At 46.6% G+C, this 20,572-nt stretch overlaps 1 protein-coding gene across 5 annotated transcripts in view; it reads left to right on the top strand.

The window, feature by feature from the left end:
• LOC137622378 (transmembrane protein 245-like) overlaps positions 1-20,572 on the top strand; it is a 151,632-nt gene that overhangs the window by 32,345 nt on the left and 98,715 nt on the right. For 4 of the 5 annotated variants that reach the window (XR_011040445.1, XR_011040444.1, XM_068352984.1 and 1 more), the window contains exons 6-8: positions 175-282; positions 9,921-10,012; positions 18,698-19,339. Coding sequence is in view for 2 of the 5 variants with exons in the window: in XM_068352984.1 (XP_068209085.1) it covers positions 175-282; positions 9,921-10,012; positions 18,698-19,339 (842 nt within the window). In the remaining 3 variants the exon portion in view is untranslated. The remainder of the gene's footprint in view (positions 1-174; positions 283-9,920; positions 10,013-18,697; positions 19,340-20,572) is intronic. The other variant, XR_011040446.1, reaches the window with a different exon arrangement.

The following is a 20,572-nucleotide window of genomic DNA, read 5'->3' as shown; positions in this document are numbered from 1 at the left end:
TTTTTATAAATGATTTAAATTTTTTAGTGTTTGTAACTTGTTGGTGTTTGATCATGTTTCATTGATGGTTTATTATGGAAGAAGGATTATATTATGTTTATGCAATGCTGAAGAATTATACTGTTTAATAATATTGTTCAGCCTTTTTTAATTGTAATTCTGATTTATTTGCAGGGCTGTGGCCTGCGGGTAGTGTGCCCATTTTCATCATCATGTGCTTGCTTCTCGTGGCTGGACTGTTCACAGAAATCTTAGATTTCCACGCTCTTCAGAAAGCTTCAAGTAAATAAGTTTTATGGGAGATTTTTTCAATATCTCTAACTATATTATGATTATGTACCCAACATCAGTTAGTTTATGCCTTTCATATATGTGGGGTATCAAAAGATGTCTGTATTATTATTATTATTACTTGCTAAGCTACAATCCTAGTTGGAAAAGCAGGATGCTATAAGCCCAGGGCCCAACAGGGAAAATGGCCCAGTGAGGAAAGGAAACAAGGTAAAATTAAATATTTTAAGAACAGTGACATTAAAATAAATTTGCTCCGTAACCGAAATACAAACCACGCTATTTACAGAGGGTTTACCTTTTAGCGCAGCTGAAATGACGAGCCAATAGTTTTAACGAGGGTTAATTACCCCCGCGCTAGTTAGCGGGGGGTGGGGAAGGGTAGCTTGCTACCCCTCCCCCCTCCACACACCGGTGACTTGCTTCACTTCACTTTTGGCTCGGCGGTGATCAGACGTGTCTGCTCATCGTCCTCGTGACAGCCTTTAATTTTCTGCTTTTTCTTTTCAGCGTGTGTGTTGGTTGGAAGTTGACCTTCATTATTATTTCTTTACAATGCGTACATGCCCTGGAGTTGCCGGTCGTCCTTGTGGGACTTTCATGTCGGACGTAATTACGGATCCGCACACCCTTTGCCCTCAATGTCGGGGCCGACGGTGTGACCAGGAGAACATGTGCAGGGAGTGGTCTGCCTCCCAGTGGGAGAGGTTTGGCCGTCGGCGTAAGAAGAAGTCCAAGAGAGACCGTTCTCCTTCGGGGTTAGCCTTGAAGGAGGAAGGTTCTCGGGACTCTTTTTCCGCCGCCCAAACCTCCTCCGAAGCTCCCCCTCGTCCGCCTCCTAAGGAGAGTCGGCCGAGTGGGAGCGCAGGCCCTTGTTCTGTTTCCCGACCTTGGGTGGGGGGAGAGGGCGTCGCCTCCCATAGCGAGGCGGTTCCCCCTCCTCCTCCGGGGGAGGTTATTGATAATGCCTTAACCAATGATGATCTTTTACAGATTTGGTCGTCCCTGGGGCTTAAGGGCTTGCCCTCCAGGGTCGCTTTTATTGACCTTGTCTCGTTGGGGGCCGCTGTTAAGCAGTCGCCGGCGGTAGCAGAGGTAGACCCTCTGTCTATTGTCGACGTCGTGGTGACAGAGGCCTCCGACGTGGCTGGGCAATCCGCCGCAGGTGCTGTTGCGGATGATGGTGCTACAGGCTCTCCTCCCCCTTCTGTACATCCTTCGAAGGGGGAAGTGAGTCCTTCGGTCTCTGCTGCTGCTCAGCTTCCTTCTGAGGGAAGTGCTTTGACGGAGACTCCCCTTCGGAGGACCGATGGTCCCGACGATCTTCCCCGAGGCCGCCTCCGCCGTAAGGCTCACCGTCCGCTACTCCGCAAGGGCCTCCCTTCCCCTTACAGGGGGACTAAGAGGCGCCTTTTTGGGTCTTCATCCTCCGAGGGGGACTCTCCTCGTCAACCTCAACCTACAGCTCCGTCTTCCTTGAACCTCTCTGCAGACCGTTCACCATCTCCTGCCAGATCTTCGCCTTCTGGAGAACTCGTCACCCGACGGGCAACGGTCCCTTCGGGGCTAAGGGATCCTTCCCCTCCTCGAGCAGTGCTAGCGCACAGGCGCTCTCCTGCTCGCCAGCGCTCTCCTGATCTTCAGCGCTCTCCTGCTCGTCGGCGATCTCCTGCTCGTCAAGACTTTCCTGCTCGCCGACGCTCACCTGCTCGTCGGCTCTCTCCTGATGTTCGCCCTCCTCGCCAGCGCTCTCCTGCTCGTCAGCTCTCTTCTGAGCGTCAGCGCTCATTTGAGGACCATCGCCCTGCGGTATCTGACCATCCTATAGTTCCTGCTGAGCTCCCTGCTCACCATCTGCCTGGTCCTGTGGCTACGCAACATCGTGCTGCGCGTGTGTCAAAAACACATGTTCGCCAACGCGCCAGCGATCTTCCAGTTCCTGCTCGTGAACGCGCCGCACCACCTGCCGCGCCACCTGTCCTTTCACATGACACGCGTCAACCTTCTGCTCGCCAGCGATCTCCGGCTCGCCAGCGATCACCTCTTCGCCAGCGTTCACCTACTCGCCAGCGCGCACAGGCGATCTTAGTATCGCCTATTCAACAGCGACAGCCGGCGCGCCAACGTTCTCCAACGCTGCTGAAGGAACATGGTTCGCCATCACGCGATCGCCCTCCTGCGCATGCTGCTCGCCATCGCACGATCGCCCTCCTGCGCATGCTGATCACCATCGCTCCCCATCACGCGATCGCCCACCTGCGCATGCTGCTCGCCATCACACGATCGCCCTCCTGCGCATGCTGCTCGCCATTGCTTGCTATCATGCGATCGCCCTCCTGCGCATGCTGATCGCCATCGCTCCCCATCGCGCGATCACTCACCTGCGCATGCTGCTCGCCATCGCTTGCCATTGCGCGGTCATTCACCTGCGCATGCTGCTTGCCATCGCTCGCCAATGCGTCGACATGCCACATCGCGCCCTCGCCAACCTGCGCGACCGCGCTCACCAGCTCATCATCGATCACCTGTGGATCTATATCGCCAGCGGTCTTCCTCACCCACGCGGCAGCGCGTTTCCTCGCCGTCGCGCCAACGCTTGCGTTCGTCGCCTCGGACACGCGTTTATTCACCTGCCCACCCTTGCGCCCACTCGCCCGCGTGACCGCTCGCCTGCGCGCCCGCGCGACCGCTCGCCTGCGCGCCCGCGCGCCTGTGCGCCCGCGCGACCGCGCGACCGCTCGCCTGTGCGCCCGCGCGATCATCCACTTGCGCGCCCGCGCGACCATCGTTCGCGGCGAATTCCGCAGCCGGTGGTAGCAGCAGGAACGCGTGCTCCTAGACGGCACTCGGGATCACCTCCACCCAAACACAGGTTGGTAGTGCAGGACGAGGAGAGGTTAGTACATCATTTTTCCCCACCTTCTTTTCAGGCAGGTACCATGGTGGCCACTCCAAAGGATCGCCCGATCCCTTTCCCTTTAGCGAGGATTTCGGACTCTGTGTCCTTGGAGCAACAGACTTGGTTTGGTCCTCTGGCACGGGCGTTAGTGAGGGTTATGAAACCAGCACTCGCCGACCAGGGTAACAAACCAACGGCTGTCTCTCCTACGCTGAAGAGAAAGAGAGGAGTGGACTTTGTGGTGACTTCCCCCAGGGCGAAGTTGGTTCCCAAGAGGTCGGTCGCCAAGGTCCCTTCTCCTGCACGAGTGCTCTCTCCTTCTCCCGTGGACGAGGCCTTTCCATCCTCAGGTGAGTCCAGTGGGGCGGTAGTCTTCCCCTCGGCACCAGGGGGGGAGACTTCGCTTCATGCAGGAGAATCGTCTCGTGAGGAAGGGGCCCCTCGAACCTCGTTGTTGGGATCCTGTATCCCTCCCAGGAGGGAATCCAAGGACTCCAAGACCGTCCCTAAATCCTCTGCAAGGATTCGTCAGGAACCCACGACTACCCGAGGGAATGTCCACGTGTCACCCCAGGAAGAGATCCCTGGGGCAGGAGACTTAGCTGCCAGCCCGCAGGGAGGAGAACAGCAAGAATCCGAACATGCCTTCTGGCAGGTCCTAAGCCTGATAAGGCAACTTAACGGGCTTATGGATCCAGTCATCGCCCCCCCGTGAAGGCAAAGACACGATTTTGGATGAAGTGTTTGACGTTCGGAAGGCCCCTAAGACCAGTGCGGCTCTGCCCTGGTCTCGGGGGCTGAAGAGTGCCAGGGCTAGGGCCAACGCTCAGCTCGCACTTCTTGCCTCCTCCAATCGTTCCACTGCCAGGAACAAGCTCATCCCTCCTCCTCGTCTTCAGCAGAGGAGGTATTTCGAGATCCTGGGTGAGCACAACCTCGCTCTTCCTCTCCATCACTCTGTGGAGGAGCTGGCGAAGGAAGTTCCCCTTGAGAAACTCTCTGCCCGGCAGGTGTCGTTCTCGGCGGCAGAGATTCTTAGCCACGAGAAGGTCGCAAAGTGTGCCATGCAGGCCACTTCGTGGCTGGACTTTTGGCTAGGATCTCTGGGCATCCTATTGCGATCGGAGGACTTGTCCAAGGAGACCAATAGGAAGGCCCTAGAGACCTTCTTGCTCTTGGGCACCCGCTCCATCGAGTTTTTGGCGCACCAGGTTATCACCCTGTGGGCCAACTCGGTGTTGAAGCGTCGCGATGCTGTGTCCGAGAGATTCCATCCGAAGGTCCCCGCTGTGGATGTGTGTAGGCTCCGCCATGCTTCCCTTCTGGGGGAGAACCTGTTTGAGCCTCAAGACATGGAGCGAACGGCTGAGAGGTGGAGGAAATCCAGCACGGACTCCCTCCTCCATAGGGCCCTTACAACTCGGCCCTATAAGCCTCCAGCCCCGCCACAACAGCAGCAACAGCCTCGTAAGGCTCCCAAACAGGCACCGGCAGCTAAGAAGGTGGTGTCTAAGCCCCAGCCCTTTCCAGCCAAGGTCAAGAGGGGCGGTAAGTCCTCCAGGGGAGTCAAGACTCATAGGGGTAGCGGCCGCAGCCGCAAGCCCTAGGGGTGGCAGTCCCCCTGCATGTCCACCTGTGGGGGGATGCCTTCAGCGTTGCGTCCGCAGGTGGCAGCAACACGGGGCCGATGCTTGGACGGTCTCAGTGATCGGCCAAGGCTATCGCGTCCTGTTCACAACATCTCAACCTCCCCTGACAGCGAATTCAGTGTCGTTGAGCTCCTATGCCACGGGATCGGCAAAGGGGCTGGCCCTTCAGGCCGAAGTCGAGACCATGCTCGAGAAGGGTGCTCTCCAGGAGGTCGTGGACGGCTCCCCAGGCTTCTTCAGTCGACTCTTTCTTGTAGAGAAGGCTACTGGAGGCTGGAGACCTGTCATCGATCTCTCAGCTCTGAACAGGTTTGTCAAACAAACCCGGTTCAGCATGGAGACAGCAGACACGGTCAGACTTGCGGTGAGACCACAAGACTTCATGTGAACACTGGATCTAAAGGACGCGTACTTCCAGATCCCAATCCATCCGTCTTCCAGGAAGTAACTGAGATTTTGCCTAGACAACAAGATCTACCAGTTCAAGGTGCTGTGTTTCGGTCTCTCTACAGCTCCTCAGGTGTTCACCAGAGTGTTCACCCTGATTTCATCTTGGGCGCACAGGAACGGCATTCGTCTCCTTCGTTACCTGGACGATTGGCTGATCCTAGCAGACTCGAAGTCGACCCTTCTTCGGCACCGAGACAGGCTTCTTGATCTTTACCAGGATCTGGGGATCGTGGTAAACCTCGAGAAGTCCTCTCTGCAGCCGTCCCAACGACTGGTTTATCTAAGCATGCTAATAGACACCAATCTCCACAAAGCCTTTCCATCAGACGACCGGATAGCAAGACTGAGGAGGGTAGCGGAACCCCTCCTCAGGTGAAAAGAACTCCCCGCCCAATCGTGGTTGCGTCTCTTAGGCCACCTATCCTCCCTGGCCTGTCTAGTTCCAAACAGCCGCTTCAGGATGAGATCCCTTCAATGGCGGCTCAAGTCCCGGTGGAATCAAGGATCCGATTCCCTGGACATTCTGATCCCAATGGGGTCTCTGGAACAGACGGACTTGCGGTGGTGGCTGGTCGACGAGAACCTGCGGAAGGGAGTGAGTCTTCTTGTCCTCCCCCCGGAATTGACTCTGTTTTCGGACGCGTCAAAAGAAGGGTGGGGGGCGCACGTTCTGAACCAGAGGGCCTCAGGCCTTAGGTCAGAATCAGAAAAGTGCCTACACATCAACCTGCTAGAATTGAAGGCCGTCTTTCTGGCTCTTCAGCAGTTCCAACGGTCCCTGGCGGGTTACTCCGTGGTGGTGATGAGCGACAACACCACGGTAGTGGCTTATATCAACAAGCAGGGAGGCACTTTTTCGCAACAGCTATCCCATCTTGCAGTAGAGACTCTGAGGTGGACCGAAACCCACTCGATAACACTATCAGCTCGCTTCATTCCTGGCAAGAGGAATGTGCTCGCCGACAGTCTGAGCAGGGCTTCGCAGATAGTGAGTACCGAGTGGTCTTTGGATCCTCAGATAGCCAACAAAGTCTTGACTTTGTGGGGTTCCCCGACTGTGGACTTGTTCGCGACAGCCTTGAACTTCAAGCTGCCCCTGTACTGCTCCCCAGTCCCGGACCCCAAGGCACTCTGGCAAGATGCTTTCCAGCAACGGTGGGACAACATCGACGTGTACGCCTTCCCACCGTTCTGTCTGATGAGAAGGGTGCTCAACAGGACCAGACTATCGGTCAACTGTTCGATGACTCTGGTAGCTCCGCTATGGCATCACGCGGAATGGTTTCCGGACCTTCTGCAGCTCCTGACGGAACTCCCGAGGGAGCTTCCTCCACGACACGAGCTTCTCAGACAACCCCACTCCGGCGTCCTTCACAGGGCCGTAGCCTCGCTTCGGCTTCACGCCTGGAGACTATCCAGCGTCTCCTCGCGGAGAGAGGCTTTTCGCAACAGGTTGCGTAGAGAATGTCTCGGCACCTGCGAAGGTCCTCTGAGGGAGTCTACCAAGCAAAGTGGAGAGTCTTTTGTGGTTGGTGTCGTGGAAGGGGTATCTCTCCACTCGATGCCACTATTCCAGCAATAGCGGACTTCCTCGTGTATCTGCGGGAAGAAATGCGCCTTTCTGTCTCGGCATTGAAAGGCTATCGCTCAGCCTTAAGCTTGGCCTTCAGATTGAAGGGCGTGGATATTTCTTCATCGCTAGAACTCTCTTTACTCATATGTAGCTATGAGCTTACCTGCCCCCAGTCGGAAGTGAGACCCCCTCCTTGGAACGTGGTTCGAGTCCTCAGGTCTCTTAAGAGACCTCCCTTCGAGCCATTATGCCAGGCCTCCGATCGCCACCTGTCTTGGAAGACGGCTTTCCTACTCGCCTTGGCTTCGGCCAAGCGAGTTAGTGAACTTCATGGTCTCTCGTATGACATCGCCCATTCAAGGGGATGGGGGGAGGTAACGTTCAGGTTTGTCCCTGAGTTTGTTGCCAAGACTCAGAATCCTGGAGTGCCGGATCCTCGGTTCAACTCTTTCAGGATCGAGATTCTCCGTTCTGTAACAACCGACCCAGACCAGCTGCTACTATGTCCAGTGAGGTGTCTGAAGCACTACTTGAAGAGAACAGCTGCAGTCCGTCCTCATGTGCGAGCTTTGTTTGTGAGCACAGGCAGGACTAAGAGGAGGGTCACCAGGAACACTATCTCAGCTTGGATTCGAAGGGTTATCCACCATGCCCTGAATCCTGACCCTCCTCCGTCACGTCGCCCTCGGGCCCACGATGTCAGGGGTATTGCTACATCCCTGGCCTTCAAGAGAAACTTCTCTGTGACGCAGGTACTTCAAGCTGGGGTCTGGAAGCGTCAAACGACCTTCACAGCCCACTACCTGCAAGACGTGACCCACAGGACCCTCGATACGTTTTCTATCGACCCTGTGGTGGCTGCACAACAGCTGGTCTAACCTCAGGCTCCTTTTTGGACAAGTAGCAGTAGGTTGAGGGCGTTGTTACCCGGTCTTAGTCTGCGTGAATGAAAGAGTATGTCTGACCCTTACTTCTTTCTTCATTCTCCCCTCTCTTGGGGAAGCAGCATCCTGGTCCTCGCATAGCTGACCTTGACCTCTGCAGGTAACCCATGCTTCTTTGTGCTCCTAGTATTAAGCTTAATACTGTTGCATCTCCCATACCCTGACGAGGTGGTATTGGGAACGTCCTATCCTAGAATTCCTATCTGAAGGTCTCAAGGTCAACTTCATAGGACGAGTCACACTCTCCTCCACACACTGCTTATGTAGGCCACTCGTTCCTAGCGATGCTAGGAACTTGTGAGGTGTAGGGGCTCCTTTTCTCAAGTGCTGCTCACTGAGGGATTGAGCCCCCGGGCAAAGCCGAAGTCAGTAAGGCTGGGGACTTTCCACCCTTCCTAAGGGGTAAGTCACCCTCTGTAAATAGCGTGGTTTGTATTTCGGTTACGGAACAAATGACAAATTCGAAGATAATTTGTATTTTTCCTAACCATACAAACCTTAGCTATTTACACATATGTGCCCGCCATCCCTGACCCCCCAAGTCAAGTCCTACCTCTAAGTGAAGTGAAGCAAGTCACCGGTGTGCTACCCTTCCCCACCCCCCGCTAACTACCGCGGGGGTAATTAACCCTCGTTAAAACTATTGGCTCGTCATTTCAGCTGCGCTAAAAGGTAGCTAAGGTTTGTATGGTTAGGAAAAATACAAATTATCTTCGAATTTGTCATATTTCCTATAAAAACTATAAAAACTTTAACAAAACAAGAAGATAAATTACAGTAGATAGAATAGTGTGTCCGAGTGTACCCTCAAGCAAAAGAACTCTTAACCCTAGACAGTGGAAGACCATGGTACAGAGGCTATGACATTACCCAAGATTAGAGAATAATGGTTTGATTTTGGAGTGTCCTTCTCCTAGATGAGTTAGGTAAAATACAAGTAACTCTTAACATTTTATATTTTACTCTTTTCTTTATAAAATAAGCATATCATTTCGGAGAATGCCACATACTGTATTATGTGAGTTTCTGAGACCTAATTTTAAACCTAAAACTGTAATATGGGGTCACACTGTTCAAGAGATACAAAATGTGTAAGTCAATTTTTAGACTAAGCAAACTCTTTGCTTACAATTCTCAGGTGCAAGAATCATAAAAATGTTGCCTAAAGATGTCAATATTATCATTAATGAGGCTATATCATTTTACTTACCTTACCTACATAACAGGTACTTGCATTATTTAAATATTTATCTGACTTTGGTTTATAAAGTTTTACAACTGTAGGTTATCATGTTATGCCGAGCTTACATTCAATCGCCATTTGTCAAAACTGGTGTTATAGTCTATTGGTAATCTTGCTCTTGCTGCCATCTATTGACAAGAATTTGTTCCACTTGTTTTTCATCACTCTGAGGATATTTTTACTCTTTATTGCTCTTTTTCTCCATTGAGAATATTTATCTATATTTTGTCAATGTAAGTTATCGGGTGTAATGAAGTTTAACAGTACTATAAATAATGCAATTTATTGAGCATACGACGGTTACTTAATAGGTAATAAACAGTATAAGAATTTCATCTATTTTGGTATTTATTATATTTTACTAATGTAAAATACAGTGATTAGTAAGTTACCCTGGAATGTTAATTCTTAACATGATGAAGACCATAAAAAACTTGAAACGAGCTCATTGTCAGTCATACAGCAAACGAAATTGACTAGCCTCTCAAAAGTGGAACTCTTATGATACACATACTTCAATCGTCTTGTGGAAAATTTACGAATATCAATAATAGAAAATAGGATTTATGTAGAACATTTCAAGGGTGAATACAAACATGATATTACTGTAACTATAAGATCTGTTAATCTGACTGCTGATTTCACAAATGATTTTCATGAGAGGTACATATGTTTCTTCCTAATCTGGAAGGATCAAATCATACTAAAAGCAACTAAGTTTCTTTTATTTTCTGTATACAGTTATTGGTGTTCTAAATTACTCAAACAGAATTACTGTACTAGAAGAAAGGCACTGGAAAAAAAGGGTAGTTGAGCAATGAACCTCGTTCAGTTGTTTAACGCAATCTATATTTTTCTTTGTATTGTGCAGGAGGAGACGAAGTCACTCTGATAGAGTCTGCTCTCTTGGTATGTTTGGGGAACTCTACGGAAATTGAAGCTATCTCTACTCCTTGCGATCAGGTATGTAATTTGTTTATTCTTTTTGTAGTTGTAGAATATCTTCATTAAATTGAGTTAGTTCTGGCACTAGATACAAACCTTACTCTACATAGGAGTATTTTTTGGCGCAAGCTGAAAACCAGCCATTAATATTTTGCGAGGTGTAACTACCCTCTACTAGTTAGCGGGGATAACTCACCACCCTGCTCACACCGGTATCTGATCGTCTCGAAGCTCCAACAAAGAGGTTTTTTCAATATTAAACTTAGCCGGTGATTATATAAGCTGCAGCTCTGCTGCCTGACAGAAAAACTCTACGTTCAAAATACGCCAGCGATCGCTATGCAGGTAGGGGGTGTACATCAACAGCGCCATCTGTCGAGCAGGTACTCAGTACTCAATGTAAACACAGAACCAATTTTCTCTCTGTCGTGCCACCGGCAAGACCTACTAAATTCGCTATTGCTTACTGGATCGGTTTTCACATATTTTGGTGAAGTACACATTTCTAGTTTTGAGCTTTCGCTATGCAGGTGTTTTATCTTCATCTCAAAACTTGAACTCGTTTTGGATAGATTTAATTATGGTGACAAGGAGAGTATGGACTCTCTTTCACTTTTAAATGGCCGACCCTTCCCTTAGACGGAAGTGTGTTTAGGTTTTTAGTAATTTTGCTTAACACGTTATAGATCTATATATTTTATATCTCTCCGCCTTTATTAGGCCTCTTCGATTAACTTTCCATTTATTATAAACATATAAAAATAAATTTTTATGTTTTGTTTATATGCGACCTTTCCTGATAGTAGGCGGTCCTAACTTGGAACCGACGTTAATCAACGTTGAGCCCGTTATATCGTATTTAGCCTTTAAAGAATTTAAAACTTTTTAAATTTAATGTTTTATGAAAGAATTTCTTTGATAGTCTTCGTACTTTTTTCAAAGATGAACTAACGTTTAGTTTTTTAGACTACGCAGTTGTTGACGTTCAGGACGTTCAACATGCGCTCTATCGTTACGATAGAGAGATAGTGTATCACGGTTTCACTTTGCAGTAAGAGTAAATCGATTCTGACGTTTTGTTCATTCTTTCTTAGCTTAAATGTTTTAAAATTCTAAATTAAAGGAACTTTTTATTTGGAAAACCTTTCAGTTTTTTCCTTTAGTCAAATAACATGTTTTTTTTGACGATATATAATTGGGCTCTTCTCTTAGGTGCGAAATCAAGAGAGAAAGAGAGAGAGAGATAGAGACGGAGGGAGAGAGAGGAGAGAAAACGTTCCGTTCAAGCGGGTAACGTTGTTCTCGTGTTACTCTCGTCCCTAGTCTCTGTACGGGGAGGAAGGTAAAACGTTTCTAGGGTTTTATTCTTGTCCCCAGGCTATGTGCGGTGAGAGATTGTAAACGTAGTTTATTTGAACTAGTGTTTAGTCTCTTTCCCAGCCACTGAATTTTTTATCTTTATATATGTTTTCTGTTTTTTGCTAGTATTAATGAGCTGCATTATACGACTGATTTCGCAATTACTACCTTTTAATGAAGGGTAGAATTGCGTGTTTCAGGTAGAAATCAGTAAAAGTTTCGATTTCAGTGAAATAAGTGCAAAACAGAAAATCGATAAAGTGATATGCGCAAAGTGTTACAGTGTTGCGTCCGAGGGTTCGTCTGTTCGTGCCTGTCGTTCACCTAGTCCGGGACCTCTTGCAAGCTCCCAAGCCCAGGGGAGAAGTAATGTCGAACGACTTATGGGTTCGAGAGGCCTTGATCAACGAACAGACGTTTTTCCCTCCGTGGTTTCGGGCGTATCTACCCAAGATCGCCCCACCCACACAAAGACGAGAGAGCCCATTTATTTCTCGTCTGCGGAAGAGGTTTCTCGTAAGAAACCATGGACCAAGGTCTCGCGGCTTATTAAGCGCAAGTCGGTCCCTTCCGCGCAAGTCCAACGGCCCAGTTGTAGCCACTGGGTCAGTTCGGACTCGCTGCAGTCTTCCGACGACTGCTCACCTCCTAAGAGAGGCAAAGCGGTACCGCATCAGGCAGTCACACCGTCTGTTGCCGCACCTGCTCTTGTAGACCCTAAGTGGTCTTTGCTGCAGACCATGCAGTCTCAGTTAACGTCATTGATGCAGGACTTTCGTGCGGAGAAGGTTGACACCAACCTCTAGCCTACAACCAACCACGGTTGTGCGTCCTGTGGACGCTGAGGCGACCTTCTGCCGCACTCCAGCTGAGAGAGTCCTGCCACCCATGCGTTCCAGTGTACCCTGCCAGCCGCATGTTGACGTTCAGCGACGCACGGAACCTTCCGTTGACGTTCGCGAGGTACAACAACAGTCTAAGTTGTTTTGTTTTGACGCGGTGCGTCAACCTCCGCATTCTAGAGTTGTTTTGACTGCTCAGTCTAGACAGTCAAAGCAGTCTCGAGTGGACACTGTACGTCCTCACACACCTGTTGTGGTTGACAGTTCAGTTGTTGACAGTTCACAGACTGTCAAGCAGTTACATGACGTTGCCTTCTGGTCTGCTACTAATGCTCCAGTGAGAGACTCACTGAGGTAACCTAGCTTTTATCGGACAAGGTTCCTGTAGATGAGGAAGTTGCTGTTCTCCCTCCTACTGATATTCCCTTGAGGACTCTGTCAGATGGAGAGGAGCCTTAAGCTGCTTAGCCTCCTATGGACTTTAATTAAATCATGATGATTTTTTTTAAGGATCTTCGTCCGGATCTTGTAACTGCTGCTCCTCGTTCGCCTAAACGTCAGAACTTACACTAGGCCTAGCTACTTCGAAGCCGTTGTTTTTAAGCTAGTGCTCTCTCGCTCTCCTAGAGAGCGTTACGTTGGCTAGGCGACTGGTTTTTGCACCAGGAGGAGTTTTTAGGGATACAGCCTTTGATTTCCCTTCTTTTAAACTGGCTTATAGAGCGAGAGTCTGATATGACACGAGAGAAGTTCTCGGCTTGGGAGTTCATGCCTCTGCCCAGATAGACTTCTCAATTCTGGTAGACTCGCCCTGGCGCCTAGCCAGGAGACGCTCCAAGTTGTTTACAGGTCAACTTCTCAGCTTTTGTCAAGCCTTTGAAGTTTTGCTGTACTATTATGTCACACATAACAAGGCTTTCAGGGATGGTAAACGGTTCCGCCTCAGTCGCTAACCCCGTCTGTTGCCACACCTGCTCCCGTAGACCCTAAATGGGCTTTGCTGCAAGCCATGCAGTCCAAGCTTGCGTCCTTGATAGAGGACTTAAATGCGGAGAAGAACCTTCTGGCCAACAACCTTCCAACCGGTCGGTTGTGCGCCCTGTTGACGCTGAGGTAACCTACTCGCGTCTGCCAGTTGAGGTGGTTCCTCCTTCTGGCCAACAACCTTCCAACCGGTCGGTTGTGCGCCCTGTTGACGCTGAGGTAACCTACTCGCGTCTGCCAGTTGAGGTGGTTCCTCCACCGATGCAACCCAGTGTGGGTTGCCAGTCGCACGTTGACGTTAAGCGACGCTTGGAGGTGGTTGTTGACGTTCAGGACGTTCAACAACCAGCAGAGGTGACTTGTTGTGACGCAGTGCGTCAACCTCAGCAACCCGGTAGGGTGTTGACTGCACAACCCAGACGATCTAGACAGTTTCGGGTTGACGCTGTACTTCCTCGCGCACCCATGGTTGTTGACAGTTCACAGACTGTGCAGCAGTTCCATGATATTGCATCCGGCTCCGTCACGCATCCACCAGTGCGACCGGATTCAGCGAGTCAGACGTTGCCCACTCCGTTGCCGTTTCCTCATCAGTTTCGGATGAGGAACCCTCTGATGAGGACGTTGCTGAACAAGACGATCAGCCCCCAGCCCTGCTATCCATTCAGAAGATGCTGAAGAAGGAACGCTGCTCAGTCAGGCTGTGGATGAGTCTGGTAGGGACACTGTCATCCGTGGATCAATTTGTGTCACTAGGAAGACTACACCTCCGTCCTCTTCTATACCATCTAGCTTTTCACTGGAAAAAGGACAAGACGCTAGAAGCGGTCTCGATCCGGGTTTCCGGAAAGATAAAGTCTTGTCTGACTTGGTGAAAGGACTATATCAACCTTAGAGAGGGTCTTCCCCTGACTGTTCAGACTCCCAACCACGTTCTCTTCTCGGACGCATCGGACGTAGGCTGGGGTGCGACATTAGACGGTCGGGAATGCTCGGGATTATGGAACTCGAGTCAAAGGACAATGCATTTCAACTACAAGGAGCTACTGGCAGTACGTCTGACCTGGAAAAGCTTCAGGTCTCTCCTTCAAGGCAAAGTGGTGGAGGTGAACTCGGACAACACCACGGCTTTGGCGTACATCTCCAAGCAAGGAGGGACCTACTCTCTGACGTTGTACGAGATCGCAAGGGACCTCCTCACCTGGTCAAAAGGTCTAGACATATCACTGGTAACGAGGTTCATCCAAGGCAATTTGAATGTCATGGCAGATTGTCTCAGTCGGAAGGGACAATTAATTCCAACAGAATGGACCCTCCACAAGGATGCATGCAAGAGACTTTGGGCCACCTGGGGCCAGCCAACCATAGATCTCTTCGCAACCTCGATGACCAAGAGGCTCCCAATATTTTGCTCACCAATCCCGGACCCAGCAGCAGTTCATATAGATGCCTTTCTACTAGATTGGTCACACCTAGATCTATATGCATTCCCTCCGTTCAAGATTGTCAACAAGGTACTGCAGAAGTTCGCCTCTCACGAAGGGACAAGGTTGACGCTAGTTGCTTCCTTCTGGCCCGCGAGAGAATGGTTCACCGAGGTACTTCGATGGCTAGTAGACGTTCCCAGAACACTTCCCCTAAGGGTGGACCTTCTACGTCAGCCACGCGTAAAGAAGGTACACCAAGGCCTCCACGCTCTTCGTCTGACTGCCTTCAGACTATCGGAAGACTCTCGAGAGCTAGAGGCTTTTCGAAGGAGGCAGCCAGAGCGATTGCTAGAGCAAGGAGAACATCCACCCTTAGAGTCTACCAATCGAAGTGGGAAATCTTCCGAAACTGGTGCAAGTCAGTATCCGTATCCTCGACCAGTACCTCTGTAACTCAAATAGCTGACTTCCTCTTATATCTGAGGAAAGAACGATCTCTTCAGCTCCCACTATCAAGGGTTACAGAAGCATGTTGGCATCAGTCTTCCGTCACAGAGGCTTAGATCTTTCCAACAATAAAGAGCTACAGGACCTCCTTAAGTCTTTTGAGACCACGAAGGAGCGTCGTTTGGTTACACCTGGTTGGAATTTAGACGTGGTACTAAGATTCCTTATGTCAGACAGGTTCGAACCGCTACAATCCGCCTCCCTGAAAGATCTCACCTTAAAGACTCTTTTCCTGGTATGCTTAGCCACAGCTAAAAGAGTCAGTGAGATTCATGCCTTCAGCAAGAACATCGGATTCTCATCCGAAACGGCTACATGTTCTACAACTTGGCTTTCTAGCCAAAAACGAGCTGCCTTCTCGGCCTTGGCCAAACTTATCGTATGGTTGGAAATGAACTAGAAAGAGTCTTATGTCCTGTAAGAGCTCTTAAGTTCTATTTAAAACGAACTAAACCTTTACGAGGCCCTTCTGAAGCTTTATGGTGTTCAGTTAAGAAACCATCTTTGCCTATGTCAAAGAATGCTTTATCCTATTTTATCAGACTGTTAATACGAGAAGCTCATTCCCATCTGAATGAGGAAGACCAAGCTTTGCTGAAGGTAAGGACACACAAAGTTAGAGCTGTCGCAACTTCCGTGGCCTTTAAACAAAATAGATCTCTGCAAAGTATAATCGACGCAACCTATTGGAAAAGCAAGTCAGTGTTCGCGTCTTTTTATCTTAAGAATGTCCAGTCTCTTTACGAGAACTGCTACACTCTGGGACCATTCGTAGCAACGAGTGCAGTAGTGGGTGAGGGCTCAACCACTACAATTCCCTAATTCCATAACCTTTTTAATCTTTCTCTTGAAATGTTTTATTATTGTTTTTGGGTTGTCCGGAAGGCTAAGAAGCCTTTCGCATCCTACTTGATTTGGCGGGTGGTCAAAGTCATTTCTTGAGAAGCGCCTAGATTAGAGGTTTTGATGAGGTCCTGTTGTATGGGTTGCAACCCTTGATACTTCAGATCCTAGGGGTCGCTCAGCATCCTAAGAGGATCGCGAGGCTCCGTAAGGAAGACGTACTTAAAAAGGCAGAGTAATTGTTCAAGTCGACTTCCTTACCAGGTACTTATTTATTTTATGTTTGTTATTTTGAATAACTGCTAAAATGAAATACAAAATACTTAGCTCATAATAATGTAAACAAATAATGCTGGTCTCTACCCACCCCCCTGGGTGTGAATCAGCTTATATAATCACCGGCTAAGTTTAATATTGAAAAATTTTATTTTTATTAATAAAATAAATTTTTGAATATACTTACCCGGTGATTATATATTAAAGGACCCTCCCTTCCTCCCCAATAGAGACCCAGTGGACCGAGGAGAAAATTGGTTCTGTGTTTACATTGAGTACTGAGTACCTGCTCGACAGATGGCGCTGTTGATGTACACCCCCTACCTGCATAGCGATCGCTGGCGTATTTTGAACGTAGAGTTTTTCTGTCGGGCAGCAGAGCTGCAGCTTATATAATCACCGGGTAAGCATATTCAAAAATTTATTTTATTAATAAAAATAACATTTTGACCAAAATGTTTCAGTGAAAAATGCCCCTGTTCTCGAACAAATATTTGGTACTCGACCAGTGTGAGTAAAAGCCTACCAAACTGAATGCCATCAGTTACGCGTTGGCCGTTGTTTCAGATGAACGTTAGCATATGCGCCGCCTCAATTTTCGTGTTACATTGTGCTATATCTTGGCTTTGCGTCCTTTTTTATTTATTTAGAATCATTAGCACTTAAACATGGGTCTAAAGAAAAATAAGAGTGAAAGTAGTCAAGTAAAAAGGAAAACAGTGCAAACAACTATTGAACTGAAGAAGGAAATAATTTTCAAGCACGAAAATGGAAAGCGTGCTTCAGATCTTGCTCTCAGATACTCTATGGCTAAGTTGACGATATCGACAATTTTAAAGAATAAGGCAATAATAAAGGGAGCTTATGTTGGTAAAGGAGTGACTACTTTGACAAAGCAAAGACCTCAGGTATTTGAAGAAGTGGGGAAGTTTTTACGCATTTTTATAAGTGAGAAACAGTTATGAGATGATAGCATTAGCGAGGCATTTATTTGTGAAAAGACGCTAGAAATCCATGCTATATGGGGGATAAGTTCAAGCTTTTGCTCAAAAAACTCTTCCATAATAACCAATAGGGTTGTAAACCTTTTCAGTGATAATACTCCGATGTAAAGAGCTTCAGGTTTGTAAAATAAGGGAAAATACAAATTATTTCAAATTTGTCGTATATTAGTAGTTAACTTTGCTTTGGTGTGAGGGTAGAAACTATTGAAATTTTTAGCATAAATGGTATCACTGAAATTAACTAAGCCATCTTTAAAAAAACAATGAAGAAAAAATAACACATTGTTGTTCAACTGAAAAAGAATTGAAAATTGATGCATGTTGGACAGTTTTTTAGCTATTTATTTCCCAGTTTAAAATGTTTGAAATCGACAGCAGATTCCTAAGCAGTCAAAAAAAAAGAATGAATTTTAAATCTTGATAGTTGTTTTCAAATACCTTGAATACAAGTATATTTTATGGAATCAGGGAAGGCCAGAAGTAAGTGTTATTATTATTATTATTATTATTATTATTATTATTATTATTATTATTATTAGCTAACCTACAACCCTAGTTGGAAAAGCAAGATGCTATAAGCCCAAAGGCTCCAACAGGGAAAAGTAGCCCAGTGAGGAAAGGAAACAAGGAAAAATAAAATATTTTAAGAACAACACCACCAAAATAAATATTTCCTATATAAACTATAAAAACTTTACCAAAACAAGAGGAAGAGATATAGGACAGAATAGTGTGCCCGAGTGTACACTCGAGCAAGAGAACTCTGACCTAAGACAGTGGAAGACCATGGTACAAAGGCTATGGCACTATCCAAGACTAGAGAACAATGGTTTGATTTTGGAGTGTCCTTCTAGAAGAGCTGCTTGCCATAGCTAAAGAGTCTCTTCTACTCTTACCAAGAAGAAAGTAGCCACTGAACAATTACAGAGCAGTAGTCAACCCTTGGATGAAGAGGAATTGTTACTTTGAAAAGAAAGATTTCACTGAGCATTATTTTTCGACTGGAAATAAAAGTTATTTTAGCATCTGATAAAATAATTAAAATCTTCAACTATGCAACTTTTACTTTTATTTGAGAGAAAATAAATATCATACAGGATCACTGGGCAGCATTCTAGAAACACACACTCTCTCTCTCTCATTTTTTCTAAAATTAAAATTTGATGTACTGTACGTTATTACTGTAATGCTACAGTACAGTAAGTCATGGCTAACTGTAGTGTATTTTATATTTAAAATACAATTTGTAAGTGAATATATATAATTAGAAAAAAATCTTAGAGTTTTTCTGTTTTATGAAGATTAATAGCAACATGTTGTTTGTGGAGTATGCTACAATAAACAATTACTTTTTTGTTGATTAAAAACCAAAAGGTTGTGTCTCTAGCATTTAAGGTTACAGTACTTTATAGTATTTTTTGTTTTCATATGTATGCAAGCTTTAATTTCTCGCTTTTACAGGATGACGAGTCCTCAGAAAAGTGTCCTTCAACACTTTCACCGGTCAAAGAGGAAGACAGCATTGAGGAATTAAACCATCAGAACTCTGACCCTCTCTCAACTATTCCAGAGATATCAAATGCCTCTAGTTTGCCCGAAAGTAGCGAGGAAAAACCGATAGTGAAGGTTACCAACGAAGACGATGACAAAACCGGAAGTCCAGAAATGGAGAGAGGAGAGAGAGAGACCAAAGTAAAGGCAACAACGCCTGTAAGTCACATGCATAGGACTTTTCTTGATGAATCCCTCTGTTTTGTTTCGTCATGTAAGCTAGGCGTAGATAATTCCAGAAGGAGGCGGCTTACTCCGTGGTCAAACCAGCATTCTTGCCTTTCTGGTAATCACTTGTTTTATACGCCGCAGTTTCAGCGTATCTGTGGTGGGTATGCCAGCTCCTCGACTCCCAGGAGACACCCGACGTACGTTTCGTGCTCGGGGAAATTGGGAGTGGGATGCTTACGAGGTGAGAGGGCAACATGCCCGAGAACGGAGAGTGTCAGTAAGGACGGGAACACGTCCAAATATCTTCGCGGTGTTTCCGGTCTTGCCAAAGACTCGAACGTGACCGTGTGGTCTTGTGCCGATATGCTGTCTCCATGCCAGGTAAGATTTGAGGGCTTGAAATGTAGGCCCTGCATCATGCTCTAGGAGTACGTTATACATCACTAGCACGTTACGGATGAAGGAATATGTAGGTACAGTATATAGATGGAATCTACGCATTCGAGGTTTGCGGTTTTGGATTGGCATGGAGATTGGTACATAGTTTCATCTAATATTACAGTGGAAATTCTGGGGACATTCATAATCTTGTAAGGCATGTCAAGTTTTCACTTACTGTAAAGAATTTAAAGATGTTGATTATGCTTCAATAACTGCCTATGTCAGTTTTTTTTCTTTTATTACACCTTCAATATTTATTCTTAGACTTTTGATAACATGACTGTTGTTCAAGTTAATATTTACATTTGATAATTTTTAATTATCATCATAAAGACTACATACAGTTATACTTAAAGGATTGAAAATAGTTTGAGCAGACTAATGCAGAATACTAGATTGCAATTAGAATAAAAAAAGAAGTCTCTGGACCTGGACCATCTGTAATAATAAGTGACATAAGTACAGAAGAAAAGCACGGAAATTGATAAAATGATTTTTGTAATCCTGTTAAATGTTACAGCTTAATGCGAATGAATTATGTTATCATTAAGTAGTAAATACGAAAGTAATGACGTAGTGCATCAGGTAGTATATTGGCTTTCAGTGAATCTGAATATTCATAGTATTAAGTAGCTGTACATCATTCACTTGTCAGGTGTACTTTAGTCTAATGTTGATTATAGTTACGGAAGATCGGTAGCCTTTGATGTTGAATGGAACGGCTTGTACTGTAGAAGGTACCACATGCTAAATTACTTTCCCGAGATGAGGGAAGTTGTGGACTAATTTCAAGGTGGTTATTGTCTTGGAAAGTCCGAGTAATTGCTTCTTAGAATTGTCATGTACAACACAAGAAATGCTGGTGTTACTGGTGGTTAAGTATGTGCTTTTTTTTTTCTTTTTTTAAATTGCCCTTGTTTAGTTTACTCTTGTAATCGTGTTGTGTAGTTGTACCTGTAGATGTAGTTTTCCTAAAAGTAGATGGTAATGCTCAAAGGTTGTTTTTTACATTGATTGCTTCATTTTATTTAATTGATATGTATTTCAGTATCAATTATATTTTGGATATCCAAAAAATAATTTTCTTTCGAAATTTTTATCTTTCTCTCTTTCAGATCCTAGTATGATAATCATATTAAATTTTTATTTAATGACCTGACATTATTAGGACTT

Source organism: Palaemon carinicauda, chromosome 29 (assembly GCF_036898095.1).
Source record: "Palaemon carinicauda isolate YSFRI2023 chromosome 29, ASM3689809v2, whole genome shotgun sequence".
Classification (NCBI taxonomy): Eukaryota; Metazoa; Arthropoda; class Malacostraca; order Decapoda; family Palaemonidae; genus Palaemon; species Palaemon carinicauda.
Note: the sequence above shows the minus strand (reverse complement) of the source record. Positions and strands in the feature narration are given on the sequence as shown.